Below are 27,935 nucleotides of genomic sequence, written 5' to 3'. Positions count from 1 at the left end.
GAAAAGGCTATAAATCTCCAGCATTCTCACACTCATTGCCTACTAGCCGAGACTCCTTCTTTATGTGTACAGATGTGACGTAATGACGCAAAGACATGGTTGAATTTCCCGCGGAAATCCACCAGTACCACTGGAATTAAAAACATTATTACAAGCTTACCAACGAGCTAAGGCAAGCAGATAGTGTTGAACACTGGCTGGTTATGTACTTGCTCACAAATTTATTTTGGATAATTTTTAACCCAAAAAAGCTACTGTCTGCAGCTTTAACTATTCCATAAATAAAAATAATAATAAATGCTATCATATCGACGCTAATATCATAATCCACAAAGCAAACTCTTTATCGTATTATTTTGTTATGACTGTCAGTAGGGGATGATTTAAAAACGTCAACTTTCCATGATTTTGTATGAATAACTGATTATTGAAAAGAGTTTTTATTTTATTTATTTAAATAAAAAATTCAACATATAATTTTCTTTTTAGGTAGCACTTTGTGGTTTCAAAGACTGCAACACTAAAAGGAAAAAGCCTAAAGTCCCTGCTTTCTTTTCCATTACATTACATCACTTGAAGGTGACACCTACATGTCTCCGTATCCAATCACTATATTAAAGATTATTGTTCTGAAGTTGGGAAACAAAAGTCAAGACACGCAATCATTGCGTTTTCGTGATCAATCATTACTGTCACTTCCGAGTACTCGGGCACATTTCTTATTCCGCACAGATATGCAGGGGAATGAAGTATTCTTTATCATGTCATATTGAGCTAGAATCCAAATGACAAAAGACAGGCTGTCAACAGAACAAAATTATGTGTGTTTTTCTGTAACTCTGAAGCAGTCATATTATGCCATATAAATCCAGGAGATATGAGAGAGCGGATTACTTCTCTGATCTCATGCTGTTTGCCTTATGTCGACTATATCGCAGTCACACAGACTTTCTCGCAGAGGAAAAGGAAAAAAAAGAAAGAAAGAGACAAACTTCCTCATGGTCCAAATGAATTTCCCCAAGACCAATTTATTCACCAAATAATTAAAGAATGAATTTCATAGACCATTGATTTCTTTTGCATAGTAAATACAGGTGCCGTGCTCCCGCTGATTAATCACTGAAGGATTGCCACTCTTTATAGTGATTCCAGTTCAATTTTTCATACACAAGGGCTAATGTCACCTGAGTAAACAATGAATATTATCTCATAAATAAAATTCAAAAGGACTCTCATGAAAGGCGTCCTCATAAAGCGTCAAACAATATAAATCACGTTATTTCTAGCTGACGGCATCAGTGCCTGAGGCTTCTGATACTGTTTTTTGAGCTCATGTCCTAGGTTTACACAACTGGGGAAAGATGAAGTTATTGTCAAAGAGTCACTGAACTGGAATAGAATGAAAGTTCACGATGCCTATGATCAGAAGTACAGCAGTGCTCTATTTCTGAAATATGCAGTATGGTTACATGCTCTACTGAGTTGGTCACCTATACTTTTGCTGCAAAGTCATAATGGAATGATAGTAAGTAAGCTTTAGTTCACCTAATAATGAAAATTCTCTCATCATTTACTCAGCCTCATGCCATCCCTATGACTTTCTTTCTTTAGATAAACACATTGGTATAATAATCAATCCATATAATGCAAGTAAATGAGTGCCGCTCGGTTGACGCTTGAAAAAGCACACACAGTGATTGTGATGGTAATCCATACAACCCCAGTGGATGAATCAATGTCTTCTAAAGCGCTCATATGATAGTAGACCGGAAGCATTGAAAGAAGTATTGAAAGAGTTTATTTTTCTTACACACAGTTATTGTTTGACATTGATTTGTCCACTGGGGCCATATGGATTACCGGCTTGATCGCTATGTGTGGTCTTGCAAGCTGCAACCATTCGCATGCATTATTTGGACTCACAAGCCCTGTTTACACCTGATATTAAGATTTTGGTCGACCGGATCACTTGTGTACAATGCTAAATACAGGTGTATATGGGGTCTAAAACATTTTGAGCTTATCCACTTTCAACCCTCCAGTGGTAGACAAAAACGCATTTGACAGGATTGTTCTCACCATTCCTGATTTCTAACACGCGCTCACCGTGCAAATGTAAATGTATCTCCCTCGTCTACTTATGATCCGATCAACCAAAACGCAGGTGTAAACAGGGCCACAGAGATGGATTATTTTCCTAAACAAATCTTTATTTGTGTTTATCTGAAGAAAATAAGTCAAATCTCTGGGATGCCATGAGTGTGAGTACATGATGAGAGAATTGTCATATTTGGGTGAACTTTCCCTTTAAGCTTCGACTTTCCAAGGGTGTGACAATTAAAGAATCATTGAGAATGTGTACTCGCATTGATCATAAATAATTAAAAGTGCAATAGGTGATTCCTACAGAAACACTTTTTGTTATGCTGGTTGAAAGTCTCCTTATATCCTGAAAGCAATCACTATGTTAAGTGGTCTAAATGTAATTTATGTTACAACAAGTGGCAAGTATCTACATTTCAGGTTTAACAGTACAGTTCTATGTAACACTGAATTTGCCCTATGCTGATTATTCAGTTAGATTCGACTGTATTGCCACTATGTCCTGAAATCACACATGGATAAAGCTGAAATACAGTGCATTCTTTCCTTTATGTCAACAGGTCAACTTCAGAAATGGAGTCATTTCACCGGTGAATGACACATGATGTAATTCAAAGTTAGCATTTCCAAGATCACCTATTGCACCTTTAAGGTTTCATTGTCAATGTTGACTATAAAATTCACTTTGTGAACATACTGTTAGTGTATTGAAGAACAATGATGAAGCTTACCAGAAAATTCCATTAATTTTTGCCTGTTTTTGAGGCAACAGGCATGCAACAAAACTACATTTCCCATCAGTCTTTTTTCCACTTACACAGATAAAGCAGTTACACACATAATGAGCTTCATTTGCACTTCTTTTTGTTTTTACTAGCAGTACAAATGCTTGCTGTCTTTGTCAGAATGCGAAAAAGTAATTGCTCAGTGTGTTTATTTTATGTAGATACATATCACATCATTATATGCTTTCCGATACTGTTCGAAATTCCCAGAAGAACTTGAAAGCGGCATTACATTGAGCAAAGATATGAGTATACAGTCAATTTTATTTTTAGTGTAACGTCAGCACTCCACGCATTCATCAAGGTCAGGAACCAACAACGCCTCCTCTACACTTTGAGTGGTAAAGTAAAAGCGATCATATTGTGAGTAATATCCTGTTTACATCTCAGTGATCTCAAATTATTTTCAATTACTTTCAGTTTTAATGTCATCTACCCATATTAATGTGGATGAAACCTCCTACGAGCAATTCAGACAAATGAAAGACAAATTAACCTCAAAGCCGTCCTACGAGTCCTAAAATAAATTCCCTGCAGTTCTTCCCATTTCACACATATCATATTCAAAGAACTGTTAATCATCCAAGCAAACATTTAATAGTTCCAGGTTATTACCACATGATGTTCTCACAGGTCTTACAGTCTTATGTTGTGGTCTTGCAGAGACAATTATAATATATTATATAGCAGTGAACATATGGACATATTTCTTACACTAATTTTTGTTTACTATTCGATAATATGGAAAATAATAATAAAGTTATCAAAATGCAAATGGGTGTATGGAGATTATGCAGTGGACAAAAAATGATAAGCAAGTAAAAAAGTTAAAATAAATCAGACAAATAAAGCTGGCTGCTTTAGCTCACTGTAAGCTCAAATCTTACACTAGTTTGTTTATTTATGTAAATGCTAGTTTTATAAAGAAATTCATATATATGCACAATTTACATTTACACAACTAATGTCAAGCATTTAAGTAGGACCCTTCAGTTCAGAGGAACATCTATTCAGTCCAAACTTTTGATCACAGTATATAACATTTACATTAGCAATAGCAAGCAATTTATTGTGAGCTATGAATGATTGCTTATTATGTTGATTTCATCAGATTCCTAAATCCCAGTGCCGCTCAGAAGGTTTGCAGTTCTATGCCTAATGGAAAATTATTATTGACATTTAAAGACAAATCATTCTGTGACCTGGTAGCCATTGAATGATGTTAATTTTCTTCATATCAGCTTTCTGTGCTAGCCAAACAATTACAGGAAATCGATAGACTAAAAACAGCCTTGTCTCATATAAATTGGTTGCTCGGTTTCTTTTTTCTTTCCTTGAGTTTGCAAATGGTATAATGCTATGGCTCCGGCTCTATATGCACTCTTGAAGGGCATGAAATCATTGACCTATGTATATATTGTAGCAGTAAAAAGTTTGGACATACTGGACTGAAATTATATTAGCTTTAAAAAGGCTTAATACATACTAATTTGACTAAAATTATATATATATATATATATATATATATATATATATATATATATATATATATATATAAATTATTCAAAATAAATTACAATTAAATATAAATAAATACATATAAATACATACATATATATATAATTTTATTCAGCTAGAATGCATCACATTAACCAAAAGTGACAGTAGCTAAAAGACCTTTAAATTATTACAAAAAAATTACATTTCAAATAAATTCTGTTCTCTTTAACTTTCTGTTCATGAAAGAATCTGCGATGTATCAGTGTATAACATGTATCAGTTGATTTATTGGATGGATGTCTGTCAGTCTGTCTGTCTATCTATCTATCTATATATATTCATTTAAAATCGCTCACACACAATCTGGTCCCTTTTAATCCCTGTAAGTAAAGCTGTCTGATGTAACTTCAAATGTGTTTGGCAACTGGACTATCGCATCTTGCCAAACCACGTTGGACCGTGTCCAGATGTACGATTGCAAACAGACAGAGGTCATTACTGCACCATACAGGCATGAGCATGACCATTACTGTATACAGCACGATAAGGAGCCGAGAGAGAGAGCTTTAGCGGTATTAGCGCAGGTGTAAATTCACCAAACACTCCACTCTGAGCGAAATAAATCCCGGCCTGTGCTGACACAGATTCGGCTTAGTCCTTATCAGCTCCAACCCCTTTCCTTATTGGATAGAATACGTTTGGTGGATATCATCTGCAGTTCTGTTTCACTTAGTTCAGCCCGGCTCTACTTAGCATGTGCCACCAGATAATCATAAGCCATTCTTTTATAACTCTGCAACTCTCAAATGTAAAGTGTGATTGATTTTGTGAAGGAACACTTTTGATGCATCCGTCCAAACACAGTACCACAATGCTGTTTGTTCTATTCAGGACAGTAACAGTGAATAACATCAAGCGACTTTGCCAGACCGATTTGTATCATAACTGACCGGGCTTCCTGTTCCATATCGGTCCTTTTGTGTCAACCTATCCGTCTCTAACTGGTCGATGTAGTGTTTCCAGACAAGCATCAGCATCAAGGCTCAAATTTACCGGATCATTAGAAATGAAAAGAAATCGCACTCAGACAATTATTTCACGCAGACACAGGCAGCATGGGGGAGCGTTTTAGTGGCCTGTCTCAATGCTATCTCGCTGCTCAGTTGTCCTCTAATGGAAAAAGAGGATGAGATCTCTGTTTCCCTGCCTCTTTTATGAAATGGTTATGAAAAGTCATATTTTATGGTCTTTTTATAGTGCAGTTTCCACTATAATTTCCACTATAATTTATTTCAAGTTGTATTTGTATTGTATAAAATATATTTTTTGAAGCTGTAAATAAACAAAGATTATTTGAGTATGTTTTACAAGAAAAAAACAATTTCTGGTTACACTTTATTTCATACAGTCTTTCTACTTCAAAATGCAAGTTTAATTACTTGTTACTTGCGGTTTCTTTATTCATGAAATTTACTAGCAATTTCTGAGAAATTGTTTCAAAGTAAATCCTTCAGTGCATGAAAAAAAAAAAAAAAAAAAAAAAAAAAACGCATCCAGATTTAAACCAAGCAAAGATTTCCATTTATGGGTGAAATAGCTCCTTTAAAACCGGTCTGCTTTGTTGAGAATTGGGCAGACAGGAAGAGAGGAAGCTGGATGAGGTTACTCTGAGTCTCTCTGAACTCTAAATGTTCTAAAAATGGCCATCTCACCGCAAGCCTTTCATCTGATAGTGCTAGTTCAACTGCCCTGTCTGTATCATTCTCTTCCCATTCTCTTTGTCTTCCTGCATTCAAATTCATTTAACATGCAATTACAGGGACTGGAACAAGACAAACAAAGATTGAAAAAAGATTGAAGAGAGAAAGGCCCTGTTTACTCCTGGTATTAAGATGCGTTTTGGTTGATTGGATCACAAGTAGACGAGGGAGACACATACCCGTTTACACCTGTCAGAATCTATTGTCCACTTTCAACCATTTCTGTCCTGGTTTCTTCGAGGGGAGGGTCTATGAGCAGGGAAATCTATGGGTTTTTCAGATCTTTGATCTAATGGACAAAATAAGCTCATGCGATTTACAAATGAACACGCCCGGGGATGATGGAAAAACATACGGAGAGCAGCAGCTCTAATAGCTGTAAGACCACGGCGAGTGTGTGATAGAAATCAGGAATGGTGAGAGAACATTGTGCTTGGTATGTTTTTCATCTTCCAAACAAACTTGGGTCTCCAGCCAACAAAGTTTAAATCCCCTCATAATTTTTACGCATTCCACTTGCAATCCGATCGACCAAATGCGCATCTTAATACCAGGTGTAAACAGGGCCAAAGATGAGATTAACCTATTGAAAAGACTAGTTTAGATCGGCAAGAGTCCAGGGTGGTTTATGCTGGCCTAGCTTGAACTTAACTCATAACATGTATTTTGTCTTTCCACTGTGTATGCTGTGGAGCAGGATTTTGGACCAATAAGATTTCATTGAACAGCACAATGCAACAAACGCAGAAGCCAAGTGAATGACATGATGTCTTGTTGTGGATTTTTATAAATTTGTAAACTTTATGTGCCATGTCGATGCATTAACACATAACAGGCTTTCCATGTAACAAAATGCTGTATATTATTTTTCCTATCAACTTCCTAACAGAACTGCCTTAGTTCACCCAAAAATGGAAATTCTGTCACTGATTACTCGTTCTAAATCTCCATATTTAGAACACAAGTGAAGATATTTTGAATGAAATCTGAGAGATTTCTGTCCCTCCATTGAAAGTCCACGCAACTACCACTTTGACGCTTGAAAATGTTCATAAAGAGATCGTAGAACTAATCCATATGAAGCGAGTGGTTTAGTCTAAATAGTAAAAAATTTCTGAAGAGACCCGATTGCTTTATATGACAAACAGAATGAATTTAGGCTTTTATTCACATATGAACATTCATCAACGCTCATCAGTTATGGTAAATGGAAGCTCAAGCATGCTTGCTTGACGTGCAAGAACCAATGAAGTTCATTCTCGTGTGTTACGCAGCACGTTTAAGCTTCTCGCACGTCAAGCAAGTATGGTTGAGCTTCGGTTTATGTTCTCTCCAATGTTACAGAGCTGAGCTGTGAAATATGGCAGAACAAATCTACTACTGGCACAGAAGATAAATCTATATGACTTGTAATATCCACCTTATAAGATTCGTGTATATAATATTGTTTTTCATAGGCAGCCAGAATAAAAAAAACAAAAAAACAAAAAACTCATGCTGGTGACCTTTATGTTGCTCTTTTCAGCAGGGAGGGGGACAGAACAAAAAGAGAGTACCCACCTGGTGAATGAGGAGGGGGGGCACACATTAGCACAACCCCCTGGCCTTCCCTCACCGAAACAGCTCCTCTAGTCCGGCCGCTGAACGCCCCAAGATCTGCAAACACACACACACACACACATGCAGGCATGGTTTTAGCCAGTGACAGAGTGACACACGGTGGCACAGAGGCAGCTGTTAACCTCCAGATTAAGGGTCAGAGATTGCATATGAGTGCCTGAATATCGGATACGTGCTCGCGGCTCGGCTAGATTTAGTATCTGTCACCTGAGGTGTGACCTCTGTGTGAGCTTTCACTTTAACCTGCTCTAACGCCCAAAACCTGCCGCTTAAATCTCACTTCCCGTTTCCCTCAGGACACGATGACCAAGTGGTAATTAAAACAGGTAACCTTGCTTGAAGCCTTCAATCTTGTGAGTACTTTTAAAATACCAAAGAGACATGGCAAATCATTTTAGTTCACAAAAAGCCGAGAATTGTGGGCAATCATTACCGTTTCAAGCCATGTCTGAGGACAGACGTCGGATGGTATTTTTAAAATGCAATTTTGAGTTTGAATGTAGAGGTGAAGGTTTCCACATGTAGCAGCGCTCTGGACAGGTGGAGCTACTACAGTTAATCTGTTGAAACAAATTGCATTTGCATAAATTACCATAATTAATCTGCCATCTCTCAGCACAACACCATGCCATTGGCTGACTGCCCTTTGCAGAGAGAATAGGTGTGGGGGATGTAGTGCTATCAGAGCATCGCAAAGTAATTACACATTTTGATGTTAAGAACAACATAATCATTGTTCAGATGTTGCTCTAAATCTCAGTTAAATTACCTTAAGTACCCAGCTTACACAAATATGTTCTGAGAACGTTTTGTTAACATTTCCATTAATTTAATATTATTTCTGAATGTGCTCTAAACATTCGAAAGGTTCAGACTGAAACAAGTAACGTTTAAATAAATGTTAGATGAACAATGCATAAATGAATAGTTCAGCCATGAAAGTCAATTCGGATTGGTTCACCAAACGTAATGTTCCCAGCCAATCGATTTCACATATCCATTAACGTCCCTACATAACCCCGTCGCATAAAACGAATGCACTATCGCTGCGCGCTATGCTACTTCTTTTCCTAGCCCTCCACCTTCCCAGCACCACCTGCTTAGATCTGCTTGGGAGGGTTTTCTCAAACCTCAAAACTCTCATACTGGCAACCAGCGTGAGTGTCGAGTCAAGTCTGAACTTTAAACAAACAGTCTATTAGTGTTACTAAAATAACGTTCATAACGTTAAGAGGAACGATAGCCAATGTTAGTCAAAGTTCTGAGAACGTTCCCTGTTAGCTATGTATCAGCTTTGTTTCAGATATTTCTCCTAAAATTAAAATAAATATGAATACAGACGGCATAGCTTATCATTTGTAGTGGTCGACCGATATATCGCCAAGGCCGATATATCGGCCGATATTTGGCATTTGTGAAATATCGGCATCGGCCGATAAGCTTTTCTGATTGGCCGATGTGTTGGAAGCGGGACTTTTATTTTGACGGGCGGCGTTGAGAACACCAGCGCCAGAAGAGAACGGCAACGGCAGCTCCTCAGATCACACAGCGCTCACTCACATTCTCCTTCTTCATTAATTTATGATCTCTGTCAATCATATCTAATACTTTGTTAGACAGAACTGGTAAACAAAGAAAGTAAATGGTATGCGAAGTAAGTAAAGCGTTTGCTTTTATATTATTTGTAACAGAAAAGGCAAACAATCAGGCGAGAAACTTTAAATCCTTCATTTTAAAATATGCTGATATATAACCAGTTGCCAACTGTGTCATATTCATATCGTTTTCACTGTGCTGTATGTAAAATTAGCGTTACCTTGTCTTCATTTGAAAAAATATGATTACCAGCACGAAATTACCAGATTACTGAGTGCCCTGTTACAGTGTTACCTTCTTTTTATTCACATATTCATATATTTCTAAACAATTACTTTGTGAAAAATACTGTAATAGGATTGCAGATTCAAGAAGTTGCCATCTAAAATATAAAAGCATGTTTCTTTTAAAGATTTGTTTTCTAATTTATTTCTAATTTATTACATACTGATTAAAATAAATATATATATATATATATATATATATAAATATCGGCTTTATATCGGCCATCGGCCACCCTGCTCTTTAATATATCGGCATCGGCCATCAAAAAAACAATATCGGTCGACCACTAATCATTTGGTCTCAAAAGATACTGATGCGCAATATTTGAGTTTATTTTTAGATCTTTCACTTTGGATTGCACTTTGTTTTTTTGGACAAGCACAGTTTGAGACATTGTTGAGATCTCTTCTGAAATTCTGAAACTAGATGAGAAATGTGAAAAAACTGGGTCTTTTATCTGGAGAAAGTCTCCATTTAATCTCAAAGCCATCTAGTAGAAAGTATTGGGACATTAAAGAGATCTCACTTCTATTTGTTTCTTTCTTATGTGAAAAATGTTGTACTTCAGAGGCAAAAATAATAAAGTGCGTCTTTTAGGGTACAGTCAGAGCATCAACTATACCAGCCTATATGTACGCTTCAATGGAAACAAGATTCATTTATAAGCACATAGTTCAGAGAACTTATGAAAAAAATAATAATCTTCCTTAGCTTCAGATTTACATACAGTACGAGCATTCAATGACACATTTTCAGCCTCTGGGCTCTTAGGTCTGCTGAAATTCAACTCTTAATTTTTAGATTGCACTGTTTTAAAGGTCATTTTGGCTCAGTTTGAGCTTGCACATATGAACTTCCACTTCTCAAGGCTCTCAGTAACAAGGTGCAAATGGAACATTAGCAGCATTTACGAAGGTCAGCAAATCAATAAGTGTCCCAGTTAAGCATTGCTGTGCTGACATATCAACAAATATAATGGCACAACCAGAGTCTGACTGGAATGACACTTCATTTGCCTTAAAAGCCACATTCGTGCAAGTAATAACTAAATAATAACAACATTTGTTTTGCAGGCTCTTGAGAACAAAAGCAAGTGATAAGCAGCTTTTTCTAATTGAAACAAGCTAGATTCCAGTGAAGAGGAGATCTAAAGAGAACAACAATTGATGTACACTACTGCACATTCAATACAATCAGAGAAAATGTATTACAATTTAAAGTTGTATTAAATGCAATTAGTTGAACTCAAAAGCACTTTTTTGCCCCAAATAAGTAGAACTTAAGTACATATTCATGTGTATTTAAACTCTTTTTCACATAAAAACAGGTCAGTTTTGATCCTATGTTGACAGGCAAAAGTAATCTTCCCCATTTTGTCCATGAGAACCAACTTACAGTAGATAATACTGAGATCTCGTTTGTTTTGTGTTGAAGGGAGTGGATTGGAATCCACTGCTGCTTCAATGTATATGTAATGAGTGATTATAATCAAGGTATTAATCAATATTTTTCGTTCTAAATATCAAATGAGTTGAATAACTTCTCTGGAGATTTTACTTTGTTATAGAAGTTACCAGTGTGATTACTGAAATGTTCTTTTCATGTATTCTTTAATGTCAGTATTTGATATCTGAATGCAGTAACAGTGCTTTCTCATTTAACCCGGCTTCAAGAAATAAAATAGGGAAATGTTTTGTGTTTGAGAAAGGTCTTCAACATGTTAAAACACATAGGGGTCGTTGAAGCCAATAGTTTAAGGGACCATTTCTCAGTTAAAGCCTTACTTTCCAGTTAGACTAAAATGTAGCTCTTCTTGAGAAAGAACGCATTATCTTGATGTTTTGAGATGAGACTCCTGTTTATAGTTAGAGCCTGGCCAAATCCAACCTTGGAAAAGCTATGTGTCGGTGTGTGTGTGTTAGTCTTCTTGCTTACAGGTTAAGGAACCACTGGCATTGTTGGAGATTGACTGAGTTGTTGTTCAATACATGCTGGCACCCAGCAACCCAAATATGCGACCTGGAAGGTCACGACGTGCCTAACTTCAGGGTCCGAGTGTCAGCTGCATAATCTATGGAGATATGCTTTAGTTTATCTGTATATGTGTGGAAAATGAATATGTTTATGAATTTCTTAGCCAATCAGAATCATTCAACCTGTAAGCAATGACGTAGCTTAGACCTTGGAAATGGTATAACTGCTGTGATCTTTGTAACTGTAAGCGGGGCGGCCTACGAACTCCTGTGTGAGTCTTGAAGCTGACTTCTGCTGATGAAACTGCAAACTATCTTCAGTAAAACTTTTCTTCAATTTTTCAAACATCTGGTCCTTGGGTCCTAAACTGTTAACCCCTAACAGTGTCCTTTCTAAGAGCAGTGGCAAATTTGGCTAAGAATGGCTGCTCATTTATTTCTCCATTTTAGTTTATGCACTATGTGAAAGAGTTCCAGCAGGCTTAGACATGAGGGTAATTAATCTTTTTTTTTCTTTTTTTTCTCTCTCTCTCGATCTCTCATTGTGGGTTGAGACAGAACAGAAGACATAAGCTTGTGGGACAGGAGGCAAGATGTTTCATCGGCCCCGGTCGTGGGTGGTGTTGATTAGCCCCTTTCAGCCTGAAATGAGGCGGTTTTAGATTTACAGAGCAGCAGTGTCAGACGCTGGTGGCCCGTACGGAACTACAAAGCGAGGTTGGTTTCTGCATACCAAACAACATCATTTACACAAACATGAAACAACATTCACAACCTTCTCGTCTACCCTTTACTAGTCAGCTCTGAAAAGAAAAGTTATAGTGAACATTTGAGTATAAAGGTGGGGAAAGTGCCAAACGCTGCAGGTCTGTCCTCACCGAAGGCCTTAAAATGGGTTAACAATACTGTTTTTGACACAACAGTGCGGTAAATCACTTTCACTGAACAATAGCTGACCTTTGCCCCTGTCTGTTATAACATCTGACAGACCGCTACATTCTCTGGTGGAACGTCTGATTTGAAAAGCGCAACCTTGACATGTGCCCTGACTTAATATATAGATGTGTACAGCATTGCAGAATGAAGCTCACAGTTCGACAAGAAACACATTGACAATGAGAGAGTGAAAGAAATGCATTGATGGAAAGAAAAGATTTATTTCACAAATATTGTAACAAATACTACACCATATAAGTGCTTTACATGGCAGACATAGCAAAGTGGACAAGGTGTCAAATGAAGGTCATTATTTCAAAATAAAAGTCCAACTGAAACTGCTGATTTCACGACCAAGATTTTTCCCGTGGGCAGATGATAAAATGGACAAATAACCTTAGATAGTAAAACATTTGGAAATTGTTAGAAGCCCAGTGTTCTTCAACAAAAGGCAGCCGATCAAAAGGTCACTAATTTTTCCACCCACGGAATATGCAAAAAAGGGGACGAGGCCAGGCTGAGCTGCGCTAGAGAAGATGAAGAGTGTTGTCACCAGCTACGTTTACATGGACACCTTTTGGTTCAATCGGAATGAAATCAATACGAACACGGTGTTTACATGAACGATAAAGTAATCGGGTTAATGTGCAAGTTTATATGTCACAAGTTTCAAATCGGAATAGATTTTTTGACATGCGCACACTGCACAAATATACAGAGTTTCCCGCTGTTCGCGCATAACTATTCTCCTATATTGGTTCTTTATTTGTTTTAAACAGCAGACGTAATATTAATCCGTCTCTGGCCATGATTTACATTAATTAACATTACATGTAATTGCACTGTTGACCCTTCTTTTACCCCCTAACCCACCCTTAAACCTACACACTACCACCAAACATGTCCCTAACATTACTCATATTACACCTCAATAGCAGCATTTTGCAATATAATATGAACAACAGTACCTAACATTTTTATTTTTTGACATAAGTACACAGTAGTTAAACTGGGACCAAAAACTAACAACTGCTCAGTCTTCTGAATTTCTGCCCGAATAAGAAACTTAAATGTTTGAAGACATTGTGTTTGAATCTAATTTGATTTAATTTTCAGTCTTTAAATATTAAATTAACATTTGATCCCATTCATTTTCCCCTAGATTTAAATTTTACTGTGTATGATTCAACCATGCATGTTATTTCATGTAATTTATTCATTTCCAGATTGAAGTTTCTTGTGTGAAGTATGAAAAAAAGAGAAAAATAAATGATTTAACAATGCTGCTAACACATATACTGGCTCAGAAATTATTGTGAAGCTTCTGCATTAATTTTTATTCATCATTACAATGTGTAACCATGACAATTGACATCAATAGACATGCACAGACATGCATAATCACAGACATTCAACACTGTGCCAGCATCGCAAGGAAGCGCAGCATACTTTGTTGAATGCAAGCTGGATTTCCCTTTCAGTCTGATTTAGCCATTCAAGGCGAACAGCTTGTGTTTGGCCACTGTGTTCCATCACTTGGTCACATAGCGTCTTTGGACATTAACTCATAGTCTGCCAATCTTTTGATTGGCCAAAACACTTTTGCTTTCTGTTTTCATCTGTGCACAGTCAGATGCTCCTGCGTAAATATAGCAGTCAACCTGCAGAAGATAATCTTGTCAACCGTTCAACTGCCACAACGGCAGCACAAGTCACCAATCAATGGAGGCTTGTTCCCATCACGGAATAAAACAATATAATTCCGATTTTTAACTGACAGTTCTTTCTTTTTTTTTTTCTTTTTTTTCTTTTGAGTTTATATTTTGGACTTTATAACTTGCAATTACGAGTTCCCAAATTTGACTTTATCAGAATTGTGAGATATCAACTCAAAATACTTTATTTCTCGCAATTCCAAGTTTGTAACCCACAATTAATATATATATATATATATATACTGTATATATATATATATATATATATATATATATATATATATATATATAATTTTTTTTGTATATATATATATTTTTTTCATAATCACAAGTTTATATCTCGCAGTTCTGATTTTAGTCCTCTGAATTGCATGTTTATAACTTACAATTCGGACTTTTCCCCTCACAATTGTGAGTTGATATCTCACAATTATGATACAAAATGTAAGTACTATTATAAACTTGCAATTGTGAGAAATAAAGTCAGAACTGCAAGATAAAAACTCACTATTGCGAGAAATTTTTTCGAATTTGAGAAAAAAAAGTCGCAATTACCTTTTTGAGTTTCCGTATCAATCAAATTATCAATCCCTAACTGCAAAAATATCTAAACTAAATAAATAAATTAACTTTTCTGTTCTCACAAACTAAACTGTATAGTTATGTGCAAAAGAAACGCAATAGCAAAGTAAAATAAAAACACATCTAAAATATGAACATGGCATAATGTTCAAATGAGGGCACATCTATATATAATATAGCTTATTCATGTTATTTGAAACTACAAGACTTCACTGTAAAAAAAAAAAGAAAAAAGAAAAAAAAAAGATGTAGGATTTACTTGGAAACAATTTTCACTAAAAAAATAGCTAGTTAATTGCTAGCAAACAAATAAAAAGTAGAAAGACTGAATTAGTATTTTCTTGTGAAATGTACTCAATCAAAAAAAAAAAAAAAAAACATTATCATGGTTAAGTCATTCAATTCAGCACTAGGGCTGGGTAAAAAATATTGATTTCTCGATTTTAATCGATTCTCATTTTTACCAACCGATATCGATTCTTAAATCCCAATAATCGATTAGTCATCCTGTTCTCAGTTGACGAATGAATGGAACATTGTAGCGCGCATCCCATCCAATAAATCGCAATAATCTTTGTTCTTTGTTACTTTTGATATGAAACAAAGTTTCAGATTTCAAATTACGTCCATTTTCTTACGAAATTCAACAACATATACCGTTTTGGCGCTGTGGCGTGAGATCGCTCTGGCGCAGCTCAGCTCAAGAGCAGCAGCAGCGCGGAGCCAAGCGGCAACATTCTAATCTGAAAAATGAAGCCTACCCGGAAGTGCGAAAAACTGCAATACATTGAAAATCCGCTAGGGGCAGGTCCCAAAAGGGAGCAAATGTCCATAGACCCCATGTTAAAATGTCTGTTTTCACAGCATAAATTCATGTTTTTACAGGTTGGTCCCATGGACTTTTATTGTATTTTTCGATAGGTTCTGAGTGCCTGACAACTGTGAGCGGGGTGAATTTTTTTCTAACTCGTTAGTAGTATTAGATCGTATTTAGATATAAAATGTATGACAAATAAGGGCGTGGTTAACTTTGATTGACAGCTTGATTGACAGCTGATAACGAGCATAGGCTGCCGAGTAGAATTCCTGAAATTTGACATCTCGGCCATGATCTGACAACACATCATACCACCTCTGTATCCTTTCTGAACATTTGTATTGAAATATCATACATAAAATGGGTTGCTCTGCTATAAACTGCACTACCCAGCTGGATGTCAACCAATCTGGCTTCAAGAAAGGGCATTCAACTGAGACTGCATTACTGTCGGTCACAGAAGCCCTATGGATTGCAAAAGCTGCTTCCAAATCTTCACTCCTCATTCTCCTGGATCTGTCTGCTGCCTTCGACACAGTGAACCATCAGATCCTTATGTCCAGCCTCTCATCACTGGGCATCACAGGAACTTCACTCGACTGGTTTGAGTCCTATCTCACAGGTAGGTCCTTCAAGGTCGCATGGAGAGGCGAGGTATCCAGAGCACATCAACTGACCACAGGGGTTCCCCAGGGTTCAGTTCTTGGTCCCCTCCTCTTCTCCATCTACACTACATCACTGGGACACATCATACAGGCACATGGTTTTTCCTACCACTGCTATGCTGATGACACACAACTCTTCCTCTCATTTCAACCAGATGATCCCACAGTAGCTGCACGGGTCTCAAGCTGTCTGGCAGACATCTCCACATGGATGAAGGAACATCACCTGCAGCTCAATCTGGCAAAGACTGAGCTTCTCGTCCTCCCTGCCAATCCATCTCTACAGCACGACTTCACCATCCAGCTTGATTCATCATCAATCCCCCCATCAAGGTCGGTCAGAAATCTGGGAGTAACGTTTGAAGACCAGCTGACCTTCACAGATCACATTTCAAAGACAGCTCGATCATGCAGGTTTGCGCTGCACAACATCAGGAAGATCAGGCCTTTCCTAACTGAGCACGCAACACAACTCCTCATCCAGGCCCTGGTCATTTCTAGGCTTGACTACTGCAATGCTCTTCTGGCCGGACTTCCAGCATGTGCAACCAAACCTCTACAGATGATCCAGAATGCTGCAGCTCGTCTTGTCTTCAACGAGCCCAAGAGGGCCCACGTCACCCCTCTGTTAATCTCTCTGCACTGGCTACCTATCGCTGCTCGCATCAAGTTCAAGGCATTGACGCTTGCTTACAGATCTATCACAGGCTCAGCTCCCTCCTACTTTCACTCACTCCTACGAGCCTACATCCCTACCAGACACCTACGATCGATCAACGAGCGACGTCTCGTGGTTCCATCACAGAAAGCCACAAAATCACTTTCCAGAACATTCTCATTCACAGTTCCATGCTGGTGGAACACTCTCCCCACCCTCATCCGGAATGCAGAATCCCGACCAACATTCAAAAAACAGCTGAAAACCCATCTCTTCCGTGAGCACTTAACTTCATAAAATAAAATAAAAAAAAAAACTTTCCCTTTAAAACCTCACTTATCGTGCTTATGCTACTCTGAATAATGCCTGAACTTCGTATTTTGAGCACTTCTTGCGTTGTTGTTGTTTTTTGCCTCTTCATGATGACTTCATTAATTTTAGTCCTAATTTGTAAGTCGCTTTGGATAAAAGCGTCGGCTAAATGACTAAATGTAAATGTAAATGTACCCGACACTGTAGGTGTGACAGTTTGAGGGTTTTGAGTTCTGTTTTGGAATCTTTTTCAGTGTTTTCAGTTTTTGTGATTCATTTCCCCGTCTTTGTGATTTTGGTTTTGTCCTGTTAGTTTTTCCCTGTCTGTTTGATTAGAAATTCCCATCACCTGTGTTCTGTTAATTATCCCATTAGACCCAGTTCATTTAAGCCCTGTGTTTTCCCTCAGTGTTTGTTGGTCGTCGTCATTTCATGGTTGTGTGTTTTTAAGTCCTGGAGTTTCTTTTCCCTTGTTCCTGTATGTTCATAGAAGTTAAGTTTGTAAATAAATTACCTAAACCGCAGTTCCTGTGTCCTCATCCTCGGCTCCCTACACAAACCTGACAGTAGGAGGACTTCGCTCCATTTTTTTCCGGTAAGTGACATTCCACTACTAAGGCCGCAAAATTTTAAAATACTACTGTTAGTATGCTGTATGTTTGACTGAATCGTTTACTTTATTTCTTGACTTGTATAGCTTCTTATACCTTTTAAAAACTGAAATTTAACAAAAAGAGACAGGGTTGCGTCATTTTATTTTATATAGCCTATGTAAGAATATTTTAAAATATATAAATTTACATTATTTATTATTGTTATTATAATAATATACCACTGCTTGGCTGAAGAGGCGGGTCCACCGGCCGGCTCAGTCTCACACAAAGCCCTTTTACCCATATATGGATTGGCCAGAAGGTGGGCGGGGTTAGGATTTCCCAAGATTTTCCATACCCCCCATAAACGGCCTCAAAACCGTTCTTCAGAAAGTCTATGGGTGACGTCACAGACGCTTTGTCCATATTTTTTACAGTCTATGCACGGAGTTCACGTGATCTTCTCTTCCGCCTTAATAATTACCAGTTACCGCGCGAGATAAACATGAATGAGCATCTGAAAGTGTGTTAAAAGGTAGAGTACAACTTATCAAAATCCGTATCATGTCACATGGAATCGCTCAATCAGTGTTTCAACCGTGGAAAGACGTCAGTAAAACAGCTTTTGAACAATGTCATGTAACATCACATTTACCTCAGAAAAAACATATCCGTGAACAAACACTTTAGTCAGCTAGAAAAATTAACTCTAGAGAGGAGCATTTTGCTAAATATATGCACCATATTACATATTCATTGTAATTTTTAATGTTCTTCAATATTTAATGCATGTTTAAATAAATCTGGCAAGTTTTTATGACAGCCACCATTTAAATGTTTATATTTCATAACTTAATTAAATAAATAAGTGTAATTTAAGTGTTTGTATACAAATCAGTTAATTTTTACCTTCAATAATAGTAGGCTAATGAAGCCTATAGGCTACAACTGACTCCCATAGTTTACAGCATTAGTTAGATTTGTTTTCATTGTGAAAATGTGCCATGTATTGTACCTGATATCCAAAATAATCAATATTGAATCGAATCGAAATTGAATCGAATTGTGAAATTTGTGTCAATACCCAGCCCTATTCAGCTCTAGCACTAATTTTCATTGAGTCGAGATTCATATCAATGATTTTAGAATCTATCAGCCAATTAATTAGTTGTCGGCTAGATTTTCAACCTTAGTTGTCGATATCAAAATCCATTATCGGTTGAACTCCATTCTATTCAAAAAAAAAAAAAAAAAAACGCAAGCATTTGGTGCAAAAAGACAAGACACCTCTCTGGGACTGTAGAAAGACAGAAAGAAAGTTTAAGAGAGAGCAATTCAATAGTGTATGTCTTATTTATGTGAAGCGGGCGGCTGACAGGCCGTGCTGTTGGAATGCAGAATACGTCTGTTGGTTCTCCCCGGCGCCATGGCAGGAAAGAAGGATCGGTATGAGCTGTGTAATATATGGCCTTGGAAAAGTGATCTCTTCCAACAAACTGTCACCAGAGAACTGGGATGGAGAGGCTGGGAATCCCATTGTAACAGAGCAGATTATTGATTTATCAGGCGCTGTCACTGCCACCTTCTTGTTCTCCATATCAGCGTGTTATCCCTTCCCCTCGTCAATTTACTCTAGACATGAATTATAACTAATCAATGCTCTCCACTGTAGTCTAAATGGGAAAATAGATTTTCTTTTGTTGTTCCTACATGGTCAAAGGAAAAGATGTGACAAATGACATATCTTTAGACATCTAGGGTCAAGAAACATGAGAGTGGGGCGACACATGTGATTTTTTTTTTTCTCTCGTTTGTATTTCTTTCTTTGCTCGCAAATGTAACGGGTGGTAAATTATGAGGGCAGCCGGTACTGCTAAAATTGGCATCATTTACAGGAAACCTACGCAATGGATTCTCGTGATGAGCGTCATAAAAAAAAAGGGCCACATAAAGATAATGGACCCCTTTGATAGAAGTTGGGATAGAACAGATAAAAATCTGTTGACTGGGTTTCTTTCTTCTTTTCCATCTCGTATTTTCCTGACCCTTCATCTTGCATGGTAAAATGAGACCTTTGTAGGGAAAAATCGATATTCATCTGTTCTCAACTATAAGGGAGGATGGGAGATAAGATAAGAATCTGCAAGAACCGATGCACTCATTTCAATAATTGTGTGGCAGTCTAAGACAATACATGACCTTTTTAAGGGGTATTTAAGCTTCATGCATCTTTATTGATCGGACTGCCATTCGATTGGGTGTGTAATTTTTACACAAGGCAACATAAAGTCTAGTATTCACGTGCGATATGGAAATATAAAAACTGGGTAACACTTTATTTTAATGGTCCCCTTTGAACATTCTTTTGACTGTAAGTAACTCTCACTGAAGTATTAGTAGGCTGCTAAATATCTGCTAACTGTTTATTGTGATGATCCTCAAACAGACATTCTACTGACTATAAGTAACTTTGCAACTACATGTCAACTAACTCTCATTAGAGTTTTAGTAAACTGTCTGCTAAATATCTGCTAACTCTTTATTGTGATGGTCCTCAAACAGACATACTATAAGTAACATTGCAAGTATGTGGTAATGAACATACACTGTTTTGTTATTGTGAATAATTCTAGAAACTTTATTATATGAATGGTTTCAATTTTTAGAACAGATGCTGTTTATCAAATAACACTAAATGCCAAAAATGTTATACAAACATTTGTTTACACATACACCTTTTCACATTTGTATTTGGATTGAAACATAACAGCCTTGCAAAAAAAAATCTAGATGTTGGTTGAAAATGTTCTGATTCTTTATGATTGTTCTGTATACTTGTCTTCTTTAGTACTTAAACAATTGTATATTGTTTAATGAGTTCTTTTTGTTATTCAACAAAAAAAAAAGAAGTTATTAATTAATTAATTAATTATTTTTATAACGTAACTCAATATTGTAATAATGTATGTACTGTATACTGTGATTAAAGCTTCAGCAAAGTCTAGTGTATCTTGGACGATATGTACACTTGGGATTTCCATGACCAAATAGGTATAACCTCAGTAAAAGTACATACAGTTTAAATCTGGCCATATTACCGTACCAGACTCAGAATAAGTAAATGGTTAGGGTTAGAATTTTTGTGATTTTTTTTTTGTTTGTTATATAAATAAACTCAAGGTCCCATTCTATTCTATTATCTGTTCCATTCCATATATATTTATGAAGAGCATTCTCTCCATTTACTGTCCTGAGCACTCCCCTTTTCCTCTTTATCCAACTTACCAATTTGCAGTCCATTAGTGATTCAAAACTAATCCATCAGTGATTCATTTTCCGTCAGAAATGTCAAAACATGCGCAACTGTGCCACACACAGTGAATCATTTAATGAATGGGACTGAATGTATTTTTAGGTAAAGTTAACAGCAGTGATTAGGTTTACAGGAAATGTTCAAGTTCATTTCTGCTCAGAGGACAAGTTACTCAAGTCAACTAAAATCAAAACAAATGACATCATCACATGTTAATAAATTTATGGACATGAAATTTTCAATTTCATTCAGCCTGTCTGCAATTTTTGTTGAGACCAATATGAAAATCGGACTGCATTTTTATGTACTGTTGTACATTTGAACAGGATGCTCTAAAATAAATTCTAAAAATAAGGTATCTAGAATTATTCACAGACCAGACAAAATACTTAAAATCAATAATGATTTTTAATCAGCCCTTCTCTTAAAAATGGTTTAAATATGAGGTTTATTTATAAAACTTTTCTGGTAAAAACTTTATTTGAAGATGTAGTACTGTACATATTAATACATGCTGGCAAATAACACTTTATGCTGTAAGTCATCTGTTAAAATTATTATTTTAATGTTTACCCCAACATCTGAACGTGATTTCAGCTGAGAGGGACCCGACCACCAACCTAAGTGGAACATAATTTCATTTCAGATGCTGGCTCCCCTAAGAAATATAAATGCACCCCCGGACCAAGTAGAGTGTCCTAGTGCCGTGCCTGATAGTGCTGATCATTTTCTTTGTTGTTTGTTGGTTTTCGGTGTGTGTTTCAGTACTTTATGAACATTTTCAGTACATTTTAATAATACTGTGATAATATCGATAACCGCAATCATTTTGATCACTCTAATCGTGAAATAACATTTTCATACATTTTCATCTCTGGTCAGTTGTATCATAATCAAATATAACTTTGTCCCAAATGGCTTTGTGTTCTTGCAATTTTGTGGGCTTTGAGGCTACCCCGTCAGGTCTACAGGTCTGCGATACCTAGTGTGATCCAATTGTGAAGGGTGCTCCGGAGCTACTGTGGCGCCAGGGCCTTTAAATAGAAAGCACAGGCCTAACTCCCTCAAATTTAGACTCTTTCTAGTTCAAGAGAATCCAGTTCCTGATGGCCCTGCTTTCTGTGGTCAAACAGAGTGGAGCTCTGAACAGACCCGCCCTATGTACATATCCACAGGCTTACTCTTTCAAGCCATGATACCTAAGTCACATTCTTCCACTTTGGAGGGGTCTGCTGAGAGAAGGCTGGATCTCAGAAGGGAGTGAGATCAGAGACACTCCCTCTGCCTGCAGCCTTCAAAGCGTGGTCTGATAACTAACTTGAACCAGGGAGTTCTGCTTCTCAAAACAAAGAGACAGAAAAAAAGGCCCAACAGGGAATGCTTTGGGGGTACAACTGTGAGAGGAATACAGACTAGTGTTTTTCTGTCTTTCTCTCCCTCTTTCTTTAATAAAAATACATTTCTGAATCTCCAGGGGAGATGTGGATACTCTGTGCACACCAACCGGTTTCCCTGGCAAGAGTTGTGAGAGGTCTCTTACCAAGAGAGGGCTGTGACATCCATGGTCAGGCTCAAAGACAAGGCTCCTCTCCAAACGGCCCAGTTGACCATCTCTGGGAAACTCATGCCTGGCTTCCAATCCAATCAAAGACAGCAAACAAAACGATCCGAGCTAAATGTTCCCCTACCGCTGGCTGGCCAATAAAGCTGTTTGCATTTCATGAACTGAGACCTCAACCGGTGCACTCCACACAGGGAATCATTTCCTTTAATCATTTTGAAATTGCACAGCAGTAGCTGCCAGCAGAAATCAGCTCTTGCGGCTTTTAAGTGCACTTCAGATTGCTCTGTTCTTAAATGTCTAAGAGAAAGTCTAAAAGATTCAGAGTGAATCCTGATATGGGGTGTGTTTCCCAAATAAGGACGCAATATGCTACTTAACTACAATGGTATGACGCATTGCTGGAGAAACTAACTAGCTAACATGGCTGTTTTCCGAAAGTGTAGGAACTTTGTCGCACATCCGTCATTCGTACCACATTGGTTAGAACCCTTGACGTCATGCAGCCGGTGAGTGATGACTTTTGCTAATTTATTGATTCAACCCAGATAATTGCTGTAAATAATGAGCACAATATCAGAGGAATACTTGAATCATTTTGATCTCTGTTGTTTTTCTTCACTTCCAGATGGTTCATGTGTACTGCTTATATTACTTTTTAAGTCTACATGTCATACTAAGAAGAAATTATGCTTCTAACAACAGATCAAATATGATTTCGGGAAACACCAAATCGTTTAGCTATGTTAATATTGACAGAACTTTAAACTGTAGTTAACTAACAATGCTTTTGGGAAATGCACTCCATTACTTTTGGCAGTACTGAGACTATCTGATAACAAAGTAAATACAAACTTTTAACAAACTACATACAAACTGATAACTGACTATAATATCGCTATACATGAAAAACAAATCTTTTTAATACTCAACAAAGAGTGAGAAAATCAGCTTAGTCATCATGAATAAAAGTGACTTGTTTGCATTTTCTTAGTGTTACTATGCATGATTCATCAGTTATTCCAAAATATGCCTTTTTATTTTTGACGATCCAATCAATTCTCATTGAAGAAAATCAAGTCACACCCTACATTTTTCTCATTGAATGTACTGTTTCACTCGCTAATACATAAGCGAGTGGAAGTAAAATAGATTGTGAACAGCGTTTCACGTTGGCTTTGGTGGCAAGGTGCAATAAAGGTTAATTCATTTTATCGTAACCTCATTGCGCATGGACGCAGCACCATGACAGACTCATGAGATCGCCCCCTGCCAATAAGAGTGAAAGATCCTTGGGTGTCCAACAGGGTGATGAATGGTGGCCATTTGTTATGTTGAGGCCTGGGAAAAGCTCTGCATCCCAATGTCTGCTGCCAGGAGCTTTCCTTTGTCTCTCCGACAGGCCTTCAGAATGGGCACACAATGAGTGGAGCAAGGTTATAGCCAAGCGACGGACAAGGACGACAGAAAAAAAACAAAACAAAAAAACAAAACGAACAGAACAGTGTGTTCATGTGAGCTGGCAGCTAATATGGAGACTCTAAGAAAAGACCGGATGACTTTAGGATCTTGTTTGCAGTGTTCTTTTTGATGGAAAGAGAGCAGAAAATGCAAGGCGGAATCCATTCTTCATGTAGGAGAGAGAACAGGAGCGAACACCTCTTCAATGTTACTGTTTGTGAAGCGAAAAACAGGCTTCCTAACCACAACTATAATACATTTACTGCCCGTAAGAATGTTACATCACACATACACTAAGTGTTCGTTTTTCTACAAAAAAACACCATGGGCAGTGAATAGTGAAGTACACAATCCCATCGGGTACGCCAATAAGGCTATTATGGCCATCGCTCGTGGGGAAACTGTAAGCAAAACTAACAATGTGTTTTCCAGCAAGCAATTGCGCCTCTAGCTCCACACTTCATGCTTCCGTGGCTTGTGATGATATTTTGGAGGGAAGCCAAGGGATTACTAGGGAAAGAAATGCGTTTTTTGCTCTTGTTTCATGAAGCAAAGCGTTAAGGGCACTTTCCCATGTAATGGAGACAACTTTGGGGCTACATTTTAAGGGAAGGAGCAAAACATCATGGGAATACCTTTAACTGCATTTACTTTTAATCAGTAACATTAGAAGGAAGCAATCTTAGGGTGGGCATTTGGGTATGCCGGTTGGGCATAATATCGATATGAAATATAGAAATACAAATAAACTTTTCACTCTAATGCCTAATGTTTCCACAACGCTGCTTTGTACTTTGATGGTTAAGAATTGAGTTACAGTACATCTTTGTACGGGAAACGCACACCAGATCAATGCTGAATCAAATAGATGGAAAGAGTTGGCTCTATTAAAATCAGCCCAAATAATTATAGTTAACTAAAACTAGAACCATAAAAAACCCCATAAATAATTTGCAATTACTTGAATCAAAGTTAACAGAAACTAAATATAATATCAAATATCAAATACAATTATTTTCAAAATGTACATTTTAGCTAGTTGCCAAAGCAACATCTAATTTTCATTTGACATGATGTACTAAAAAGTCTAACACTGCAATAAAAATTCATAAAATTCATATGAAAAAGAAAAACACAACAAAATGATTAAAACTTTAAATAAAATTAAAATGAAAACATAAAAAAAAAAAAGATTAATATCAATAAAAACTATAAAAGTACCTCCATGCTAAAATAACACTGAATACCAGCATTTAAATGTATTCAATTACTCACAGGCAAACTGCAGGAGGGCATCTCGACTCAGGACGATGCCAATGCTGTTTTCAACTCTGCACTGGTATCTTCCAAAATCAATAGCCTCACTCGCATTGTGTATTATTAAGTTCCCATCAATCAAACTGTAGCGGAAATCTGCTTCAGCGTCCACATTTGTTCCGTTGATCAGCCAACTGCAAAAGCAATGACTTAATTAGAAAAACAGAATCAATTATTAGATTCTGAGGGATAAACAAATAAATAAAGATTTATACACTGAGGTAACTAATTCATGACCACTATGCAGAAAATGCTTCTACTTTCGCACTTTTACTGATTGTGTAATGTATGCAACATTTTCCTCGAAAAATGATATGTATATTTGGGACTCTTTCTGTTGATGGAATATAGACATCACATTATAGCTGAAGGAGGAGCTGATCAGGTAGCATACAACCTGATGTGTCTTTATATCTTAGGCATGAATATCGATCTAAATTACGACCCAGCACTTCAGAGTCTGAGAACTCAGTAAAGAGTGGAGCATACAACCTCACTAACACCTGTATTTATTTATTTATGCATAGGCCTATAGACTTTCAGCAAACCTTCCAGGCGGTAAACAGATACATTGATGAATTGCTGTCCGTTTCCTAAAGGTTAGAACTTCTGTGAGACTGTAGCACATGCTTGGAGAGTACTGAGTAATATGATGACTCTAGCACATTATATCAATTCTGACTAGGAATCCACATGAGGAAAGTCCAATATTTGCATCATTAGCATTAGTCTAACAGAAATGCCACTTAGACAGGATAATAAGGATTCACAGTAAAGCTCCAGAGAAATTAAATGTCATTTATTATCCATTTAATAAAACCTTATCCATGATAATGAAATTAGTAAACCGTACCTGTAGGTCGGAACAGGGTTTCCTCTGGCTTCACAATTCATTATCACTTTCTTATCATCTGAATCCAGGGAGAAGATTGCATCATCTGGCTCTTGAATGAACACTGGACCAAACTCCTCGCTCTCTGGGGTAAGATGGAAGAAGAAAGGCAAAAATGCAGTTTTATTGCATGCATAAACAAAATTAATCCAACATAATAATAATATTAATACATGACCTGTATGACACACATCATTTTTTTTCCAAAATCTTTATTTTATTTTAAGTCTCATAAGCAATTTTTTTTTATTGTGTTCGATCAAGCACAATAAGACACACAAGAGAAGTCAATTCAGTATTGTCATACAGCGCACCAGTACCGAATTGAGTTCTCTTTTGAGTCTTATTGCACTTGAATGGTTTGAAAGCACTTGAATGACTGATTGGCTGATCATAGGATAGGCCTACATGTGGACCATCTTCGGTCGGCCACTCTCTCTTGCTTCGCGGAGCTGGGGAGCGGAACCCAGAACCCAGAACCCAGAACATACATAATACAAGGACAAAATATGCGAGTAGTCTGTGGGCTCAAACCCTGCAAGGTTTTGCTCTACTGTTTCCTTGAGAAAGACACTTCTGCTACCTTCAAGTCCTCCTGGGAAGTTCCAACTTATGAGTTCGGAAATCTTATCAACTCAATATAAAATCGCAGCTGTATAATCATAACTTGCTGGGCAAGTTCATATTTCTTTCTTTTTATCTTCCCGACAAAGACTAGCCAGTACAACAACAACAACAACAACAACAAAAAAAGAAAGAAAAAAAAAAAGAAAAGAAAAAAAAGTGAGTATTTAAGGGTGTAAATGATGCTTTAATCTATGTGTTTTATTATGATTGGGCTACCACAGAGAATGATGGGAAACGTAGTCTTGTCACACAAGCCTGCTGTCTCATAAACCAGCTAAATGAGTCACATATTTGGCAAACTTTATTGCTATTCCTCAACAAAAAAATGTATAAAAATGCATACAAACTAAAATATGCCATCAACACTCTTACAATAATAAATCAATTTGCTTACGCCATGGATTTTTAATTGACATGCCCTGAATTGAAGAAAATAAAAACCATGCTTCCCTATGGAAATAATGCCATAGTGTTGATGTGTACTACATACAGTATTTACACGACAACCATGTAGGGTAATGAATTTGGAAATGTAGTCTATATATAGGCTATGTATGTCGGACACAAAATGATGTTTTAACAATGCAAAAGAGTTTTAGCTCATTCTACCAGTTGGATCTACACGGCAGACGGTCCACATTAGAAATCCTGTTAACCGTCTCATATATTCAGCCCCCAGGGTGAACTCGATAACATATCTCAGTAGAATAACTGAGAGTCCTTCCAATTAGTAACACTCAGGAGATCTGCTCCGTCAGTGCTCAGTGAGTTTATGCTGAACACTGGGACCAATATTAAATCTCAAATTGTATAACAAACAAATGGGACATGTACAATGCATGCTTTGATATAGTATATGCTTTG

General features: G+C 37.1%; 1 protein-coding gene across 3 annotated transcripts in view; it reads right to left on the bottom strand.

Annotated features, from left to right (window-relative positions):
• cntn5 (contactin 5) overlaps positions 1-27,935 on the bottom strand; it is a 312,302-nt gene that overhangs the window by 102,538 nt on the left and 181,829 nt on the right. For all 3 annotated transcript variants that reach the window (XM_084408898.1, XM_084408897.1, XM_084408899.1), the window contains 3 exons: positions 26,406-26,529; positions 25,511-25,686; positions 7,709-7,804 (listed from right to left, as the gene is read on the bottom strand). In XM_084408898.1, the coding sequence (XP_084265024.1) occupies positions 7,709-7,804; positions 25,511-25,686; positions 26,406-26,529 (396 nt within the window). The remainder of the gene's footprint in view (positions 1-7,708; positions 7,805-25,510; positions 25,687-26,405; positions 26,530-27,935) is intronic.

The sequence above is a fragment of the Rutilus rutilus genome, assembly GCF_951802725.1.
Source record: "Rutilus rutilus genome assembly, chromosome: 5".
Classification (NCBI taxonomy): domain Eukaryota; kingdom Metazoa; phylum Chordata; class Actinopteri; order Cypriniformes; family Leuciscidae; genus Rutilus; species Rutilus rutilus.
This window is presented reverse-complemented; position numbering and strand designations above follow the sequence as displayed.